At 49.6% G+C, this 19,135-nt stretch overlaps 2 protein-coding genes and 1 long non-coding RNA gene across 3 annotated transcripts in view; 2 read left to right on the forward strand and 1 right to left on the reverse strand.

The window, feature by feature from the left end:
• Positions 1-1,658, reverse strand: part of LOC309863476 — a 34,179-nt gene extending 32,521 nt beyond the window's left edge. Inside the window, exon 1 of the long non-coding RNA XR_014311069.1 lies at positions 1,570-1,658. This is a non-coding gene — a long non-coding RNA (uncharacterized lncRNA). The remainder of the gene's footprint in view (positions 1-1,569) is intronic.
• Positions 1-19,135, forward strand: part of LOC309863475 (uncharacterized protein) — a 265,681-nt gene that overhangs the window by 64,297 nt on the left and 182,249 nt on the right. The gene's annotated exons all lie outside the window — the stretch shown is intronic.
• The window catches only part of USP46 (ubiquitin specific peptidase 46), a 55,855-nt gene continuing 38,232 nt past the window's right edge, over positions 1,513-19,135 (forward strand). Inside the window, exon 1 of the mRNA XM_082728336.1 lies at positions 1,513-1,648. Within this exon, the coding sequence (XP_082584462.1) occupies positions 1,613-1,648 (36 nt within the window). The 5' untranslated portion in view covers positions 1,513-1,612. The remainder of the gene's footprint in view (positions 1,649-19,135) is intronic.

Here is a 19,135-nt window from a genome sequence, read left to right on the forward strand (position 1 = left end):
GCTGAATGACTTGACATAAGCAGGAGTATTATTCCTTAAATCCATTGAAATATACAGAGCCACCATGACCCCAGGGACTGTCACTCAGCAGTTGTCTTTTCTTTACACCCATGTTCTGGAGATATCAACAATCAATGGCTCACACACCTGACACAAATCAACATAACTGGTACATCAGGGAGGATAGGAAGCATGATGTTTTCGCAGTATGTTAGCCTTGGTTAGGAAAAAAACTACCTTCAATTAGTTTCTATTCTCATTCAATTTGTCATTAAATATATCTATCGGTTTACGAATTATCACGGGTTCCACTTGTACAACCTCCGTTGAAAGCATTGAACTGCAACTTTGTAGAATTGTTTCACGTTCGGGAATGGAATCCCCCCACTTCACCTGAACAAATCGGCTGAACGGTGTAGATTGGCGCTTTGAGCCAGAAGCCACGACCTTTCATGCGGGAAACGCGTCTACACCGATGCAGCAAAACCTTCTCAGAACCTAAAGAGGCTGGGTCCCGGAGAGGTCTGCTTCTCTTGATGCGGAAAAGTTTGGTTCTCGGTGTATCCGGATTCCAGTCGCTGCTTGGACGGTCTCTAATCCTCCTCCAGGATTCAGACTTCTGTTTTGTCCCTGCTACTGCCACATACTGCCCGAGCGCGCCGCGGCTGGCCTCCGCCCAGACCCAGATTCCTCTCTCCTCCCGGCGCCCTCGACCAGGCAGGCGTCCCGCTGCTGGCCAGGGCTCTCCCACAACCCCGCGTCCTGACCCCATTTACTCCTTGGGTCCCCGCGGGTGCCATCTGGCTGGAACCGCGGGGGAGAAACTACAGGTTGGACGTAGTCATCCCTGCTCTCTGCCGTCTTCACTCGCCCCAAATGAAAAACCGGGGCTGCCGGCGGACGAGAGGCAGGAAGGAAAAAGCTTAGACGGGAAACGGCCTCGGGGCCCCGCCGGCCCTCTCCGCGGCGCCCCCCGGAGTCGCCCCGCGCCCGAGGCCGTCCCCGGGTCCCCGCCGGCTGCTGGCGGCGTGCGCCCCCTCGTCGGGGACGGTCCGGGGGACGCGCGAGGCGCGGCTGCTGCAGCCACGCGAGCGAGGGCCTGGCCCCGCGCTCCGGCCCTAAGAGGGTGAAGCAGGAAATAGGCGACGAGCGAGGCCGGGGCGGGGGAAGGGGGACCCGGGGCGCGGGCGGAGGGCGGCGGGGGCGGGGCGGGGGCCGGGCGCGCGGCGGGCGCACTCGGAGCGCGGGCTGCACGCGGCGCGCTCGGGCCGCCCCTCCTCCCCGCGCCGCCGGCCGCGGCCCAGGCTCCCTCGCTCCGCCACTCCCCGCCCCTCCGCTCTCCCTCCCGCCTCCCCGCCTTCCCCGCCCTCCCCGCCTCCTCCACCTCCTCCTCCTCCTCCACCTCCTCCTCCTCCTCCACCTCCTCCTCCTCCTCCTCCCTCCCGGCCTCCCTCTCCCAGCCAAACTGCCCGCCGGACCCCAGGCCGCCTCCCCGCCGCCGCCGCCCCGCCGCCCCGCCGCCGCCCGGCCTCCCCGCGAGCGCTCCACCATGGACAGTCCTGTTTTCACCTTATAAAGATGGCGGTGCGGGATCGCTGCAACCTTTAGACTAATGACTGTCCGAAACATCGCCTCCATCTGTAATATGGTGAGTGGCGGCCGCCGCCGCCTCGGGGGTCGCGCCGGAGGCACGGCGAGGCGAAGAAAGGGAAGCCCGGGCCGCCCACCCGCCGGGCGCCGGGGTGGGGGCGGGGGGCGCCGGGGTCCGCGCGGCGCGGCCAGAAGTTCCCGGCCCCCGCGCCCGGCGGGCGGGCCGCAGCCCCCCGGGGCGGCCGGGGGAGGGGCCCGATTCCCCCGCCCCCCTCCCAGCCCCGGGACCCGGGAGCCCGCCCGCCGGTGCCCGGGCGCGCAGCCTTGCCTCCGCCCTCGGGCTGCGGTGGAAGCGTCCTCGGGGGGGATAAGCTGAGGATGGGGGGGAACCCATCCCGCCTTTGCGGTAGATAAAGCCCTACGGGTCTCCCTGTCCGCCCTCGTCTCATTTTGACTTCGCTCCTTAAACTATATTTAAAATTCACTTTTGCAAAGGCAGTCGGTGTATCTGGAGAAATTTGAAATGTAATAAAGCTGAAAGTGCAGAATTGTGGTTGGAGAAGTGAACTTCTACCTGGTTTGGGAAGCACGGTAATGTGCTTTGGATGCCTCAATTTCTCCACCTGTGAAAGAGGGACAAGGTTATTTGGCGGTAACATTTGGAGGCCCTGAGGGCGGGGCCGTCTTTGGGCGTGGAGGAGGTCTCCAGGGTTATCTGGCCTGATCTGCTGCAGACCCCTCCGAGGCTGGTGAGCGTGGTCTGGTGAGCGTGGTCACAGCAAGCGGATGTCTTCGGGCTCTGGCGGGGCTGGGTCCATGATGCGGTGCTCACTTTAACTTGGTTTTCTCCCATTGCTACTCTCCCTTCTTTTTCAGTGTTTGCAGGAACAGCTTCCAGCCCTTGGGTTCCCAGGGTGTACCTTGCTGGCACCCCCACTTGTCAGAGCTTTGGGAAGCTCAGCTTGCCCCCCTGGAATAAGGCAATGGCCCTCCTGGGCAGGGTGAGAGTGTGTGTGTTTTGCCTTCACTCTCGGGTGGGGGGGCATTCCCCTCCATCAAAGGGCCCCTCCCCCGGCTGGAACACGTGTTCATTTAATGCCAGTTTGGGGGAAACCTCCCTTGAAGCTCTCATACAGGCCCCAGAAGGGAATCTGAGAAGGCAAGATTGAGAAGTCCTGGGGTAAGGTGATCTGGCTACCCTTCCCCCATCGCACAGCTTTTTAAATCTTCTGTCCCACATTCTCCTGCAAGATTAGCACAGAGGGCAAAGGAGCATTCAGGAGCCATGTGTTCGCTCAGGGGTGCAGTCAGGACCCACTGGCGCTGGCTTCAGTTCTCAGCACCGCCAGCAGAGCAAATGCTGGGGCTTCCCGGAGTGAGAGCTGCAAAGGTACTGGCGCAGGACCAGTTAGATGTGGTGGGTGGCTCCTGCAGGAGTTCCGTTTCCTCTCCTTTCCTTCCTTCTCCGCACAGAGACAGGTCTCCTGCTCCTTCCTGTCGAGTGGTGTTAACATTGGTTTGGTGCAACGAAAGGGTGATGCCTTGCTTCCTGGTTTTCCTAAGACCAGTTTGTGAGGGCCACCAGGAAACCAGAGCATCTCTGATCCTTCCTCCTGCCTGCTGTGTGGCCTCAGGCTGCTGTGCCAGTGAGGCATAGTCCTAGCTCTTGGTGGTGTTCCTTTCCTGCCTGGGTGCGGTGACACCCCTCTGTAGTGAAATAGCCTGGGAACTTGAGAGCTCACAGGTCCCAAAAGGAAGCCAGCATCTAGACCGCCCCCCCTCCCCCATGCAGCTGGGGCTTCTTGGCACACCTGGGCAGAATGGCACAACCAGGTTCCAGCAAAACTCAGGCTGCAGGGAAGACATCAGTACTGTGTCTGCAGAGTTGACACCTCGTGTGGAGTCCCTGAAGCGGCACCAAAGTTAGGGTGGTCACCCGCGTGAAGTGAGGAGCCAGTAATTCCTAAGTAGGGAGTTTTCTGTTCCTAGTTGGACACTGTGTCTGGAGCAAGTGCAGGTTTTGGTTCGAACATGTACCAGCTTTTTGTCCTTGAACAAGTTGCTGTCTTACTTTCCTCACCTAGAAAAGGGATGACTGTGGTTTCCTCCCTCATTAGGCTGTTGTATTAATAAATGAGCTCCTGTACTACAGGGCCTAGTACATCGCAAGCATTCAGTGAGGGCTCACTGTTATTATTAACATCTTTCTCATTATTATGCCACCTTCCAGTGTGGCTTAAAGAATAATGAAGATGATAGGCTCTTGGAAGCAGCCACTAATATAAACAAGCCCACGTTCATTTATGCAAGTTCATTTATGCAAACCAAGCCAAAGGGCAGGATGCAAAGGCTGGGATGAGAATCCTTAACCCCACCCCTTATAAAAGCCTGCTCAGGTCAGCCCTGCCCCTCCCAGTCTCCCTTCCCACGGGAGGGAGAAGGCTTGGGGATGAGGAGACTGTCTTCACCTGATCAGATGTACATTTGCACCAGACCCCTCCTTAGGTTCTTCCTGGATGATGAATTGTTTCCAGGTAGGTCTTCTCTGAATCTCTGTTGACTGGTTATAGTTTCTCTCTGGGGCTCTCCTTGGTCTTTTCTGCTCCTAACATGATTAGGTCCTGGCTGGTTTGCGTAGTTGTAGAAGGAGCAAGTGGCAATTGCCTTTTCTTCTACGCAGAAGAAGGTTTGGCGTGTTTTAACCAGGCGGATGTGTCCAGAAAGGGTGTTAAGAGGTACCATTCTCCTAGGTGAGACTTGAACAAGCCAAAACCTAGCTTGGAACAGCGGACTTGTTTCCTCTGTTAGACAAGAAAGGACCCAGCCGAGCAGAAACAAAACTTGTAGCAAATCCTTTATGTGATTGAGGAATGAACCCCTTCTCTTTCCCTCATACTTCTCCCTGGTTTAGATACGGAAAACATCCACATTCCTCGGCTTGTCTCCTTATACACCGAGGTTTTATTGTCCCTTGGGAGGGTAATGCTGGTTCCTACCGATTTGTTTGAGTTTTACGTTCGTGTGAAATCCTGCTGCCATGGTTCTTGATCAACTTGCTTGTGTCAGCTTTAGCCACCCGGTGTGTCTGCTTCTGAGATAGTAAGTAAGCTTGTTTGGCTAGTGTGTTGTAATTTTTAAAATGTACTAGCTGCTACCAAGCATGAGGAAATGTCCCTTGTTGGTAATCCTCTTGATTTTTGTCCAGATAAATGGATTTAACTTCCTATTAATCACCTTGCAAATGGAAAGTTTTTTGGTTTCACCCCCCTACCCCCCCCCCCACCCCCCATAAGATTTCAGTTTGAAGAGCTTGAGAAATTTTCTCTAGAGGAAGCCTTTGCTGGGAGAAACCAAATGTGTCCTCTAGACTTGTACCAATGCAAATTGGTCTGAATCATCGAATCTTCATTTCATTTGTTAATAGTGCTGTAAGATGTACCACAGAGAAAATGCTGGGTGTCAGATTGACTACGTTTCTGTTCCCGTAAGCAACCATTTGTTGAGGACGTGCTGTGTTAGCGTTGGCATGTACTATGGGCAGGTGCTCCATAAATGAACGAGATGAGGCCCAGCAGTTTCTTATTTTGGGGTGTGACACTGGTAAAGACTGAACAGTTTCAGTAAGGTGCATTTACCTGCACAGCTGAAGGTGCTGCAGAGTCTCAGAAGCAGTACAGTGAAAAGGCTGATACCACAGCAGGTGTTTCTTTAGTATAGTTTGCATTTGGTCCGAGTTTGTTTTTTTTTTTTGTTTGTTTTATATGAGGACATGAATCTAGTTAGTGTACCTTTGAATGGGCATCTGTCGCAGTGCCTGTCTCTTCAGTTAAGCATGAGCGTAATGGTAACATTGGACAAATTGTTGTCTTTCTTGGGATCCAAGTCTTTCTCACCTTGTAAAACTGATGTGTTTTGGGGGGGCTGTCCAGAGCTTCTTAGTGAACAGTATTTCTTCGAGTCTTTATAAAAAAAAGTTCCTTCCCAACATGGGGCAAGCATCTGAAAGATAATTCAAGGCACTTTGTGAAAAATCTGATGATGTGGGAGGGGCCAGGTGTTCTAGAGGCCTATGAGTTGATCCACGGTCCATCCCTGACGATGCGGCTGTCAGAAGCTCATGGAAGGATACAGGCTTTGGGATTTCCCAAAAGAGGGTGTGCCAAGGGTGAGGGCGGAAGGGGTCTCTCTGGCCTGGGGGTTCACTTTCTCTCTCAGTCGTCTTTGGGCCAGTGGCACCTACTTACCATTGACTGATGAAAAGTTCAGCACACAGATGGGAAGTCTTGTGGAAGGCGGAATGTCCTGTGAGGACGGAATGTCCTGTGAGGACGGAATGGTGGGCCTTGGCCTCACCAGCATCGCAAACCAAGGGAGATGTTCCCGTCCCTAGATGGGCACTGACCTGTCCTTTCTTCACTTTGAAACTCCTCAACACACTATGTCATGAACCAAGCACTATAATTTCTTTTTTAACTGCTTTATTGACATATACATTTGGCATATATTTAAAGTGTTAAAAAAAAAAAATCCTTAATTGTCTCTCAACCATTGAAGGACCTAACCACCTTATTTAAAACTGTCGAATATACCAGATATTAGCAACTTAGATTTCCTTGAACAGTCCCAGGATGTTATTGGATACCACAGTGAGTGCCGTATTTGAATTGTTTTAAATAAATGAAGTTTTTCTGATATGAAGGGTAAGTAGAACTAGTAAAAATTTGAAACAAAGCTAGAGGATTTTATAGAGATTGTTTTATCTTGTTAAGTCAATCAGCTGAGGCAGTATTTTGAGACTAGTTGGGAAAAAATTTTAAAACTATTAAAAAAGTATGTATATCTTGTAACTTGGGAGAAGACATAATTTATCTCTTCTTCTAGTACTGTCACTGTTGCTTCCCGTTCTCGAAAATAATTGGAGACTGTAAGCTTGGTTTAACGTATCATCTGGGAGTGGTTAAAGTCACATGTGAGGGTCTACTGTGATAGTCATCAGATTTTAAAAATTGTAGCCTGGGGTGGGGTGGGCTGATGTTTAAAGAAAAATTCTCTTCTTCTGGTCTCTTGGTGTAACATGTAGATGTTTGTGTTGGGTCAGGACCTGACAATTAGGCCTGTAGCTTTTTCTCTGTTTTTTCTTGGAACCCTAGAGGAAAACAAAGTTGAATGCCAGTATTTAGTTAGCATGAAAGACTGTAATATTATTTTCTAAATATCCACTTTTTATCTAGTTCACCGATACAATAAAACCTACTTATTTTTTTGACTAATGTGGAATTTTGGTATTTTGGCTTGTAATAGAAAGTAATTTTCAGTTTGGGTCCTCTTAGCATTTAAGAGAAATTTCTGTGGTTTTCTTGTCCTCTTTTCCCCAGCCTGCTGTGTCTAGTTCATTCAGATGACTTGAGGCTTTCTGATAGTGTGTAATTCTGTGGTATCATCAGAAAGGTCTCTCCTGGTGGTTTTATCTCCAACCGATTCATGGAACCAGCCCAAAACAAAGGGACTGGAAGAGTTAGGTGTCTTTTAGGAGATGTAATACTTCTGGCCTATTTTAATGCACATTCTTGTTACATCTTTGATTGTGATGAAACCAAATGCTAATCTAAGGGTTTGAAAGGCCTGATGATCCTTTAAGAGAAAAAGCCACCCCCAAATGAATGAGCAAATACTTTTTTGAGAGAAATAAATTCTGTATCAACAATCAACCCTGTCATTAAAGGCTTCTTGGAATGTTTCTGTACTGAGCTTGTTGCCAAGAATTTCGGGTATGTCGTAAGTCCTTGACATGCAGTTTTACTACAGTTTTAAGAACGGTTGTTTGTGCTGGATGTTGGTAAGTGTGGAAGAAACCCTGTTGGTTCTCAAAGCTTCGCTTTCCACCTCTTGGTCCAGTCTTCTGCACTTCCAGTTCTGATGCCACTTTCAGAGCCTAATCGTGCTTAAAAGTAGTTTGGACTTCTGACTCTTTTTCTGGGTGATGATAGATTTCAGGCGCACAGAAGAATACGGAGAATAAGAGAGGGAACCACCCGTGTGTTTCCATCTACCACCCAGTGAAGAAAGAAAACACTACAAGCACAAGCGAACACTTCATCATCTCACTCCCCCTTCTTCTGGACAGTGACTGCTGCTCCAAACTTGACGTTTATAGACTTCAACTAGATGTGTCCGTCAGCCGGATACATTGTCATTTTCTCCTGTTCGAAACGTGCTCTCTGATACTGAACAGCTCCTTCTCAGTTTGCTTTTCCATCAATTATGGCTTTGAGATTTACCCATTGGAATGTGTGTAATTCTGGGTTATTCGCTGCTATCTGAGCTTCCATCACGAATCTGCTCCCAAGTATTCATTTTATTTTATTTTTTATATCAATTCAGTTAGCCAACATATAACGCATTGTTAATTTTTTTGGTATTGATTTTATTGTTGAGTAGCGCTTGGGTTTACCATGTGTTGTGTTTGTCATGACAGCTTGGAACTTGTCGCCCTATGCCTCTGTTTAAAGTTTCTCTGTGGGACCTGCCTCCAGGAGAAATTGCTGGATCCAAGGAAAGGGGCATCTTCAGCTCTTAGTACATTGCCAGGTCGCTCTCCGGAGCAGGTGTGCCCGTGTGCGTCCCACCGGCGGCGCTGCGGAGCGCCAGCTGCTCCGCGGGCTTGCAGACGCCTGGTATCCGGAGTCTGACATTTTGCCAGGCTGATGGGTGGGAAGGGGTATCCTGGTGATTTAAAATGTTTGCTTCCCCGTTTACTAACAAGGCCAGACATCTTTTTCTGTGTGTATGGGGCTGGGTGGTTTTTAATCCAGGGACTCAGGGGACAGTTTTCCCAGGCTTGAGAGTCAGGATGGCAGTGTGCCTTCTGTCTGCAAACAGGGAAAGGGAGGACGCAGGGGAAAACTGGGAGGACCGAAGGGCAAGTCCAGAGCGGGAGGGCAGGAATGGAAGCTGGAGGCTGAGGGAACGGGAACAAGGAGGTGAAAGTGTACAGTGAGAAGATTACAGACCAGAAGTGAGATGGTGCATTCACGGAGCGCCGAGAGTGCGTCTGGGCTGCCTTACTGCGCTGTCCTGGCCTCTCTGTTCAGGGTACGTCGTGCACGCTTTGACCGAAGTCGGCTTTGGTGAACATGTGTCCGTTTCCGGGGCCTCTTCCGTGGAGAGCGGCAGCAAGGCTGGACTCAGGGAGTTTTCCTGTTCACCCAGTTGCTTTTTGACGTTCTTTCAGAAAGGCGGTGTGTTTCTCTGGAAACGGCGCTGCAGTGAACTGCACACGTGCCTTCATTTCTCCAGGACGGAGGCCCTGAAACGGAAGAGCCGTTCCGACGATGCGCCTGGCTGCGGCTTTCCTGGGTGTTGCCAAATGGGCCCTGACATGGTTGCATGATGTGGAGCTTTTTTGGTGTATGGCTTCTGTGGCCCTAGTCGCAGAGCCTCCGGCTGGGCAGGGTGTAGGTAGCTCTGGGGTGGGTTTTAGGCACCTGGGATTTTTATTTTTTGTAAGTGCCACAGCTGATTTTGATAAGCCTCTGAAGCTGAGAATCCACCGTGTTAGACGGGCAGCTCGGCAAGGACAGGGCGTTCGGCACAGGCACATCTGTGCCAGCTGCTCAACCAAGGATTACAGGAGAAGGGAGTGGGGGTCTGTATGTAGCGAGCTAGAATGGAAGAGTTGCTGTGCCCGGAGGCAGTGCTCATCACATGTCACTGTCCACAGGAATTACCTGGGGATCTTGTTAAAATGCAGAGTCAAATTCAGTGGGTCTGGAGTGGGGGATGAGATTCTGCGTCTCTAGCATGGCCAGGTTCTCCCAGCTTGGGGAGCACACTTAGAACAGCAAGTCCCAAGGGGGAAAAAAGAGACCGACTTCTTTCTTCCCTACAGCTTTCAAGTGCACAGAGTTTGGGATTTGGAATCCTGCTAGGTAGATCTCGAAGCCCGTTTCTTCCTCTCTTTATAACACAAAGAGGAAGGTGATAAAATACCTTTTGCACAGCATTTTTGGGGAGACTCAAAGGAGATCATACTGCCTGTGAAAGCATTTTGTGAACTGCGATGCTCTCACACACATTACGTTCTGTAGTCCTCTTTCTTGTAGGGAATTAATGGTTTCCTTCAGTTTGCTCAAAGCACAAAGCTATTGTTAAAATAAATTGAACAGATTTAGGGAAAGCTACCAATAAGTTGAGGTAGTTTACGGATACACCGAACACGGGGAAGGACAACACACCGACCTCTGAGACTCCCTGGTTTATTGGAATTCTGCTTTCATTTTGACCGGCTGTCTGCAGTTAGTGGGCATTTTGGGAGGAGTGGGATGAGGGTGGGGGTTGGGCACAAGCAGAGGCAAAATTCACCTTGTGTGGTTCTGAGTGCAGGTGCGAGGAAGCGGGGGGCTCCCTTCTCACTGGTTTGTGGTGGGAGAGGAATGGGGCTAGGGAGAGCCCCACAGCTCTCTCCCACTCAGCTCTGCAGATGATAGGACAGTAGGGAGGCCCTCGGATTTATTCCCCAAGTCAGACACTTTTCTCACAGTGTGGAGGGGTGTACTCCAAGTGGTTACTGGGTATTACTGATCTACTGTAGGTACAGGTAGAGTTCTCAGCACAGACCAGGCTTGGGGTCAGCCCCAGGTTAAGCCACCAAAGGACACAGCCATTTAAGTGCAGCATTTCAGGGTGCTTTATTTATTGGGGATACTGCCTTATCCACCTGAGAGAGGCAGTGTGGTCTACAGGGGGAGGGCGAATAAAAATAAAAAAGTGACCTTCAGAGCTGGTGTGTATTGAATGCTGCAGTTTCTTGCCATTCCCAGCCTCCACTCTTTTTATTCGCACTTTTCCCCTATGTCTTTGAATCACTTGAATGTCATAGTAGTTTTCCTTAAATCTGTGCAACTTTGTTTAATCTGGCCTCGTTTTGTGCTAAGACATCTGTGAGGTAATGGGTTTGATGAGCTAGTTATATGCTTTTCTAATGCATATCAAAACCATCATTGCTAGAGATGCAAATATCAGAATCATTCTGCTGTACACCTGAAACTAATATAGTGCTGTATGTCGATAAGTCAATAAAAAGACGCAGAATTGCTAGAGTTGGAAGTGTTCATACTGGAGCTACCTAAGATGATCTCACCTCCCTCTGGGATTCATGGGTTTAGTTTGGGGAGGCATTGGCCCGGATAAGAGTTTCTTCATGGCAGGTTCAATTAACTGGCTATTTGAGGAGCCCCCCCCCCTTACAAAGAGACGTAATCTCTTTGTCCACCTTGGGTCTCGAACTCATGACCTCAAGATCAAGAGTCTTCTGCTCTACCGACTGAGCCTGCCAGGCACCCCTGGAGGAACACTGTTACACCAGTTAGTAGATGACAGGTTGGTCAGCTTCCTTGGGAGGCCGGTTAGCCTGTGGAGGAGATCTGGTTGGATGTCCCCCGCTGCTGTGGGTTGGGTGTGAGAGTTGCTGTTGTTCCCACTCCCAGAGATGTTGCTTGTCACCCGTAACATGGGGGTGACAAGAGAACTTCCCTCCCTGGGGCATTGTGGGCCTGCAATGGAATCATTAACGTTGGGTGCTTACCCAGGACCTGACCTTTCTACTAGTGTTTTCTTCCAGTGCCCCTGGCTTTTGCACTAGCCCTGGAGTCCAAACGATGTAGCAGAAAGTGCCCTGGTGTCCAAGGTCTCAGGTTCCAGTGTTGACGCTGCCACTCTGTAGCTTTCCAGACACGGGCCTGGTGACTCAGCCTCTCAGAGTCTGAGACGTGAGGAGCCCCTCCTGCTGGGAGCAGTGTGAGAAGAGGAGCCCCGCGGGGCAGGGTAGCCTGGCTTCCAGTTGGAGACCAGATGGGGGCCGGGCGAGCACAGAGGGGACAGAAGGAGGAAGAAGCTGTGATTTCCTACTGAAATGTCGATGGTAGACAAGGTGCTGATGGGTGTGGCGAAACTTTTGTAATCATCAGTAAGATACTGTATTTTTCCCTTTTCTGATGATGAGGGCACATCATGTAGGCGGAGACTTTTCACCATCTCATAGGCATCTTACAGACTCTTGTATTACCTGGCGCACACAGTTCGGTGTTCTAGCTGAGAGACACATGAAGTAGCTGAGTGCAGTTTCTTTTTCTTTTTTAAGATTTTATTTACTTACTTATTTGAGAGAGAGAGAGCATGAGCTCGCATGCACCTGCACAAGCCGAGGAGGGGCCCAGGGAGAAGCAGACTGCCCGCGCCCCAGGTGGCAAGCAGGGAGCCCTCCGCAGAGCTCTGTCCCGGGACCCTGGGATCATGACCTGAGAGCCAAAGGCAGGTGCTTCACCGACTGAGCCACGCAGGTGCCCCAAAGCTCCGTTTCTTCTAAAAAAAAAAAAAAAAAAAAAATCAAAACAAAAACAAAACTTAAACTTTTTTTAAAAAGATGAGTTTCCACCGTAGGAGTTTCCAACTGTGCAGAAGGCTATAATGTTGACGACACACGCACCATCCGGTCCTGGCCTCCGCGCAGTTTCTCTTCGCAGTTCCCTCTGCTTCCGTTCATTGGTATCTTATGCACGTAGAAGCAGATATGTTTATTTCTCTCGTCGTTTTTTAAAAACACAAGCAGTGCTTTTAGCCTGTGCTGGTCTATCCTGATCTGCCCCCTGCTTTCTGTGCCTTGGAGGTGGGTAGCGCTAGTCTGGGAAGAGCGTCCCCATTCTTTTTTAATGGCTTGCAGAGTATTCAGTTCCTTGAATGTACTGCCCTGGCTTACCCAGCCCCTCACAATGGGCAGAAAGGTAGTTTTCCAGTCTCTGGCTTTTACAAACAAGGCTATAGGGAACATCTATCCATCCATATGTCCACATACCATTTTCACGTGTGGGGATAGAGCTGTCACCTCATTTCTTAGAAATGGATTTGCATTTGTAACTTGGATGGATTTCGCCAAGTTGCCCTCCACCAGCAGCAATATGTGCGACTCGTTACCCGCAGCCTTGCCAAAGCCGCGTGCTCTCCAGAACCCTTGTGGTCTCTGCCAGTCAGGGGGAGAATGGTGTCCTCGTGCACTTGTAGTTTGCGTGCCTCTCCTTAGGGGAGCTTGAGCAGCAATTCACACGTTCAGGAAAACAAGCTCCATTTCATTTAACTGTTTTGTTGTTGGCAATTATTTTCCGAGTCTGTAGGGAAGGACCAGTTTTACTTTGCCTTTCAATCTGTCACAGACTGGTATTTTTGTAAAATACAATAAAAAAGAATTATTAGCAAAATGGAGTTAAAAACTCCCAAGATACCTAAGCACACAAACCCCTCTTTTATGATTAAACTTGACAGATACAAAATTACTCTATCCATTCGTCTTACCTGTTCTTAATTTCTGAACTTAGCTCCTGGCAGTAATAATACCTTGAGCGATATTGCTGTAAAGAATTCCTGACTCGTCTCTTTTCTCCCATGGCCACCCTGTTTGGGGATGAGAGAAGAGAGAGCAGAATTTTCTATTTTCTTTCTTTCTTTCTTTCTTTCTTTTTTTTTTTTTTTTAAAGACTTTATTTATTTGTCAGAGAGCGAGCAAGCACAAGCAGAGGGAGAAGCAGGCTCCCTGCCGAGCAAGGACCCTGATGGGGGCTCGATCCTAGGACCCTGAGATCTTGACCTGATCCAAAGGCAGACGCTTTACGGGCAGAGCCACCCAGGTGCCCCGACTTTTATGTTTTCTATTTCAGAGTCAGTACTAGATGCTTTCATTCCATTAGAGTAAAATATGTCTGGTGGTGCAGGACTGATTCAGAGGGCAGACCCATCCGGCTACACCAGCACCTTGCGTTCTCCCATGCTGGGATGGGGCGCTGGTGTCCTGGTGTTTCATTGATGAAGACCTCGAGCTTGAATTACTAGAGGGCGTTGGGTGGGTGGAGAACGCTCAAAATCCCCATATAAGTCAAATTTGCAGAGCTGTCCTCTGACCTGGGGCTTTGCTGGGAGCCCGGGCCTTCCCGTGCTGCTTTTCTGGGGAGTGACGTGACGGCAGGGGCTCCGGGGTGAAGTAGGAGCTGCGGAGGCCTCATGAGCAGGGTGGCGTTCTTGGGGGCTTGGTTGTAGAACGTTGGGTTGGGAAGGAGTTTTGCTTGTAGCACACGGAGTTCAGTGACTGTGGGTGAAAGTTCCTTTTTCTCCCCCTCAGCCAGAAGATAGACACCGACCAGGATCTTCTGTTCTGCTTTTTGAGTTGAAATTTTCTCTGCATGAGGACTTTTTTACACTGTCGCTAGGCATGTGGAGAGCTGTTTTACAAACCGGAGTCTCTGGCTGCTCTTTAATGTCCCTTCCCGTGATGACTGGGGACCATTATGTATCCCAGGGTCATCTTTCTTCAGCAGCAGACGTCTTTGTTTCTCTGTTATGATCATTAAATGAAGTCATGTTGAGGTTTTTCTTTTCACTTCTTTCCCTACCCAGTATCCTGTAAGGCGAGGAAATGGCCCGCTACTGTGGCGCAGGATAGAAATGTATTTTAACTGCCTTCTTGTGGATGACGGCCCCCGGGGGAAGCCTGGAGAGACCCGGGAGGGGGCTGCGCGCGCTCGCACCGGGAGCTGGGGTTGCAGTGTGACCGTGTTCAGATCCCGGGTTCACAGCAGACCTCTGCTTCATACGACCACCTGACCTTGGCCAGGTCCTCAACCTCCATTAACCTCATTTCCCTTAGCTATGAAATGGGGCTGGGGAGTCCCCGGGAATGATTTTTCTGAATGGAGAGTTTTGTTCAGTGTTGCTCCCTGGGACTGGGTGACCGGTCTGCTGTCTGAGCAGGACGGACATCCATAGCCACCTTGGGCTGTCGCGCCCCCGGGGGTTAGGTGACGAGGGCATGAGTGCCCGAGAGCCAGGGACCACGCCGTCAGAGGCAGCTCTGGCTCTCTGCCTAGTCCCTGGATCTGCAGTTTGGGAATTACTAAAAATATGAATGAGAAGATCCTCTCCCCTGACTGGCCGTCAGGGGCCTGGGCTTGGAATCCGAATGGCCTACATTAGAGTCGTGTCTCTGCCTTTACAGACGGAGTGAAGGTGAGCAGGTTCTCTCCCTTTCTTCAGGAGTAGAAGAAGGATAATAAGTGTAATCTGGCTTGGGCTGGACAAGAGCGGACGAGAGGGATGGAATGTATGGACGTGCAGTCTCTGAATGCGTGGCCCTTACCCCGTTTGCACATTACTCAGTCAGCAGATTGATGTCGGCGCCTTATTACACGCCCGAGGCTCTGTTAGGTCCTGGCAAACCAACCAGACCTGATAGAGCCTGGCTTCGTGGAGGTTATGGTCTCTTGTAGAGATCACCAGGCTTTTCGGTCAAGGGCTAGATGGTAAAGATATTGGGCTTTGTGGGCCACAGTGTCTCAGTCACAACTACTCCACTATTGTGAAAGTAGCTGCAATAAGTCAGTGGACACTTGTGACCATATGCCCGTACAACTTTATTTACAAAAGTAGCTGTGCCGGATTTGGTCCGTGGACCATCACTTCCCAACCTGTGGTTCAGTGGGAAAACATGTTAAATAATCACCAGGATGTTATCACAAATCATGGTAAGCTTTATGACGTTCCATACAGGATTCTGCGAGAGAGAGGTAAAGGAAGCTAGCTTTGAAGAAGTGGCATCGAAGCAAACTGGCGAGGGGAAGGGAAAGTGGGGGCCGTAGCTCTAGGGCCAGGGAAGTGGCCACACCAGTTCTGAGCCTGCATTTCTGCCTTTTAGAGCTACAGTGGATATTTTGTTCAGAATTACAGCCTGCATTTCTGTTTTTTAGAGGTATGACAGATAGCTCGCAGCTTCCTTTGGATTTAAAAAAAAAAAAAAAGGAAACTTTCCTGATATATAATTCATTCCAGTTCTTTCCCCCTTCCCCACCCCCTCACCCCGTTATAATCTTAACACTGAGAATTGAGCAAGCTGTATTAATAACACATTTTGGGGTGCCTGGTTGGCTCAGCTGGAGCGTGTGACTTTTTTTTGGAACAAGAGAGACAGAGAATGAGAGTGAGCACATGAGTGGGGGAAGGGACACAGGGAGAGGGAGAATCCCAAACGATTCTGCACTGAGCTCGGAGCCCGTTGGGGCGCTCGATCTCACAACCCTGAGATCATGACCTGAGCCAAAATCAGGAGTTGGATGCTTCACTGACTCAGCCACCCAGACGCTCCTGGAGCGTGTGACTCTTGATCTCAGGGGTTGTGGGTTTGAGATCCACGTTGGGTGTAAGAGGTGGGTTGAGCCGCTGCCTTCGGCTCGGGTCATGATCTCAGGGTCCTGGGATTGAGTCCCGCATCGGGCTCTCTGCTCGCCAGGGAGCCTCCTTCCTCCTCTCTCTCTCTGCCTGCGTCTCTGCCTACTTGTGATGTCTGTCTGTCAAATAAATAAATAAAATCTTAGGAAAAAAAATTTAAAAAAATGTCTAAAAAATATATTTTGTTATGCGTTCTTGTGGTGGGTTCTTTTTCTATGACATTGTTTTCCTTATATAACCGTCAGTAACTAAAAATTTACAAGTTAGAGCAGTAAAATTGCACAGCATTTCATTATTAGGTCTAAAGTGTTTTACCCCTTAGAACTCATTTCTATTTTGTTTTAAAGATTTTATTTATTTTTGAGAGAGCGAGAGAGCACATTTGGGGAGAGGGATAGAGGGGGAAGCGGGCTCTCTGGTGAGCAGGGAGCCTGAGGCGGGGCTGGGATCATGACCTGAGCCGACGGTAGACACTTAACGGATTGAGCCATCCAGATGCCCCTCATTTCTACTTTTTGATGCTGTTTTCTCTTTTTGCCTTGTTAAACTTAATATTATTTACTTTTCCTGCTTGGCTAAAGGTTCACAGCACTTAAAACCATTTGGGGCAAAAAAAAAAGTCTGTTTCCTATTGACTACATCCCGAGTTTTTCCTGACTTCCAATCTCCGTTGTATATTTGCTTTAAACAGGTTGCAGTGTCCTGTAGAGATTTTACAGAAAAGGACAGGTGTGCTGCTCACTGTGGCTATTTCATGGGGTGCCTTGGAGTTAGGGGTTTGCCTGTACAGCTTTGTGACCTCTTCAAGTTTTCCTTCTGCCATTCTGGGATTCTCTTGACCCTCCTTTAGAGTCAGAACAGTTTCGTGGTCGGGAGCCTCCTGGGGTGAGTTCAAACCCAGTTCGCCGCACTTGGCTGTGCGAACTTGGATAAAGTTCACTACCGTCTCTAGGTCCTAGTCCTCTTATCTTTAAAATGGGGACAATAATGGCATTCACCTCCAGAGTTAAATGGTGAGGTGATGGTGACAGGAGTAAAATACACATCCCCTCCTGACGGCAGTGACTGGGCGTAGTAAGGCTGATGTGTGTTATCTTTTGTTGTTATGATGACTAATTATGCAACTCCTCCGTAACCATGCCTAAATTGTGGCAGGTGGCTCCTGACTCATCCTGAGCTCTTGGGCTGTGTCACCTCATTTTCATTTCACTCTCTCTGGGAGGCTGTAAGAATGACCTTCAGTCGTCAGAAGTCAGGGACTGCTAGTCCTTGTGAAAGCTCATTCTTGGTGTATGTTTGTACTTTGAAAACTTAACTTGATAAGTAGAATGGCCTTTTGAGCATAGACCTAAAAATGTGTTTTCAGCCAACAACATTCACTTTGTCATCTATTTCAGCCCTTGGCTTATTATTAGGGACTTGTTCTCTGAGTACTCAGGAAATCCTTACATGTTGTGTTTGGCCTTTTGTGTGTGTGTCCCTTCTTTGTGCAGCCTTGAGCGAGGCTGCCTATCCTAGGATTCTCAGAAGTGGGCTGTCCTGAGGTGATCTTGGGCAAGGAGGCTTACTTCTCTGGGTCTGTGAAATGGGTCTAGCTGATCTCCAGGGATGCTTCCCGGTCTCTGCGGTTTTCTGCTCAGGCACTGCCATATGATGGCGATCGGCTCATCGGCTTTTATAGACCTCGTAGTGTCGTTCTGATTGTATCATTCTCTGGGGCGAGATTCTGTGTCTTTTTTATTCCCCCGTGGAAGACATTCTAATATGCTTTCCTTAGAAACTGCTTTTAAAATCGCTTTGAAAAGAAACGCCTTTTCTCTGTGCATCTGAGGCATCTACGCTTCACCCTTCCCGGTTGTTCTTGTTGTTTATTTGCTGATTTTGCAGCCCCCCCTTGGCAGTCACAGAATTGCTCTCAGAAGGGCTCTGAAGAGCTAACATTACAGTCTTCTTGTTGGAACTTGTCCCAGCCCAGATTCTATTTTTAATAAAGTGTGGCACATTGTTTTTCAAAGGCCACCAAATTTTTTACTGATGGAAATAAGATCTTTGTGCTTCTATACCTCCAGACCCTGTGATTTACCACCACAGATTGGGTTTTTTGTTCAGCATCTGGCCTCGGAGTGATTACCCCTCGTGCCTCCCACTCTGTCTTTTGTGCTTCTGCGCGGGGCGCGAGCGGGAACGCAGGCTCCCGGCTTTGCAGGCTGCCCTGCCGTTGACATCGTGTTGGTGACAGCCCGGATTCTGCTTGACTCTCCCTGCCTGCTGAGCGGTCAGATGGGCTGGACACCAGCCTCTCTCCCCTCTCAGCCAGGAAACCGAGGCCAAGAGAGCGGAGTGACCAACACCAAGGGCACATTCCTACTGGGAGGAAGAAAATGGCCAAATGCAGTCTGAATTACGTGCTGTGGGCTTTAGATAGCTGGTCTGCTGGCTATTAGTTTGCTAATGTTTATTAACACTTTTTGTATGACAAAAATAATACATGCTCAGAGTAAAACATGTAAATGGTTGAGAAGAGAACCTGAAAAGTCCCTTGGTGATCTCCCAGCCCCGCCCCTAGGCCCTAGGGATGACATGAATGATTTCTGCGGGATTCTGGAAGGGGCTTCCTTTAGTGCAGGGGCGGTGAGTACGGGCAGGCCTGGTCGGCTGTGTTCACGTGTGGGCCTCAGGTCGAGTGCTGGGCAAAAAGCAAGGCTCTGCGTCTGTTGATGAAATGAGCGACATTTCCAGTATTGGCCTATGCGTCGTCACTCTCTAACATGCTTTAACTTACTACTGTATCTTGGACAGATTTTATAGCAGTACCTGTGTGGCAACTTCACTGGTTGCACATGCAAGGGAGTGAGAGAGAGAGAGAGAGAGAATCTGAAGCAGATTATGAGCTCAGGGCAGAGCCCGACATGGGGCTTGATCCCACAACCTCGAGATCATGACTTGAGCTGAAACTAAGTGTTGGATGCTTAAGCGACTGAGCCACCCAGGTGCCCATTAACTTTACTTTTTAAACAGCTGCATGGGGACTCCGTCATATGGTTCACTGTAACTTTTTAACCAGTTCAGATTGTTTCCACCTTGTTTTCTGTTACAAACCTTGCCACAAGGACCCTCTGAGACATTGCCTGCTAGTTGTTCCCTCATTTTCCATCTTCCTTTTCTATTTTTCTTTAAGATTTTATTTATTTATTTGACAGAGAGATCACAAGTAGGCAGAGAGGCAGACAGAGCCTGCTCCCCACTGTGCAGAGAGCCCGATGTGGGGCTCGATCCCAGGACC

Source organism: Mustela nivalis (assembly GCF_964662115.1).
Source record: "Mustela nivalis genome assembly, chromosome: 4".
Lineage (NCBI taxonomy): Eukaryota > Metazoa > Chordata > Mammalia > Carnivora > Mustelidae > Mustela > Mustela nivalis.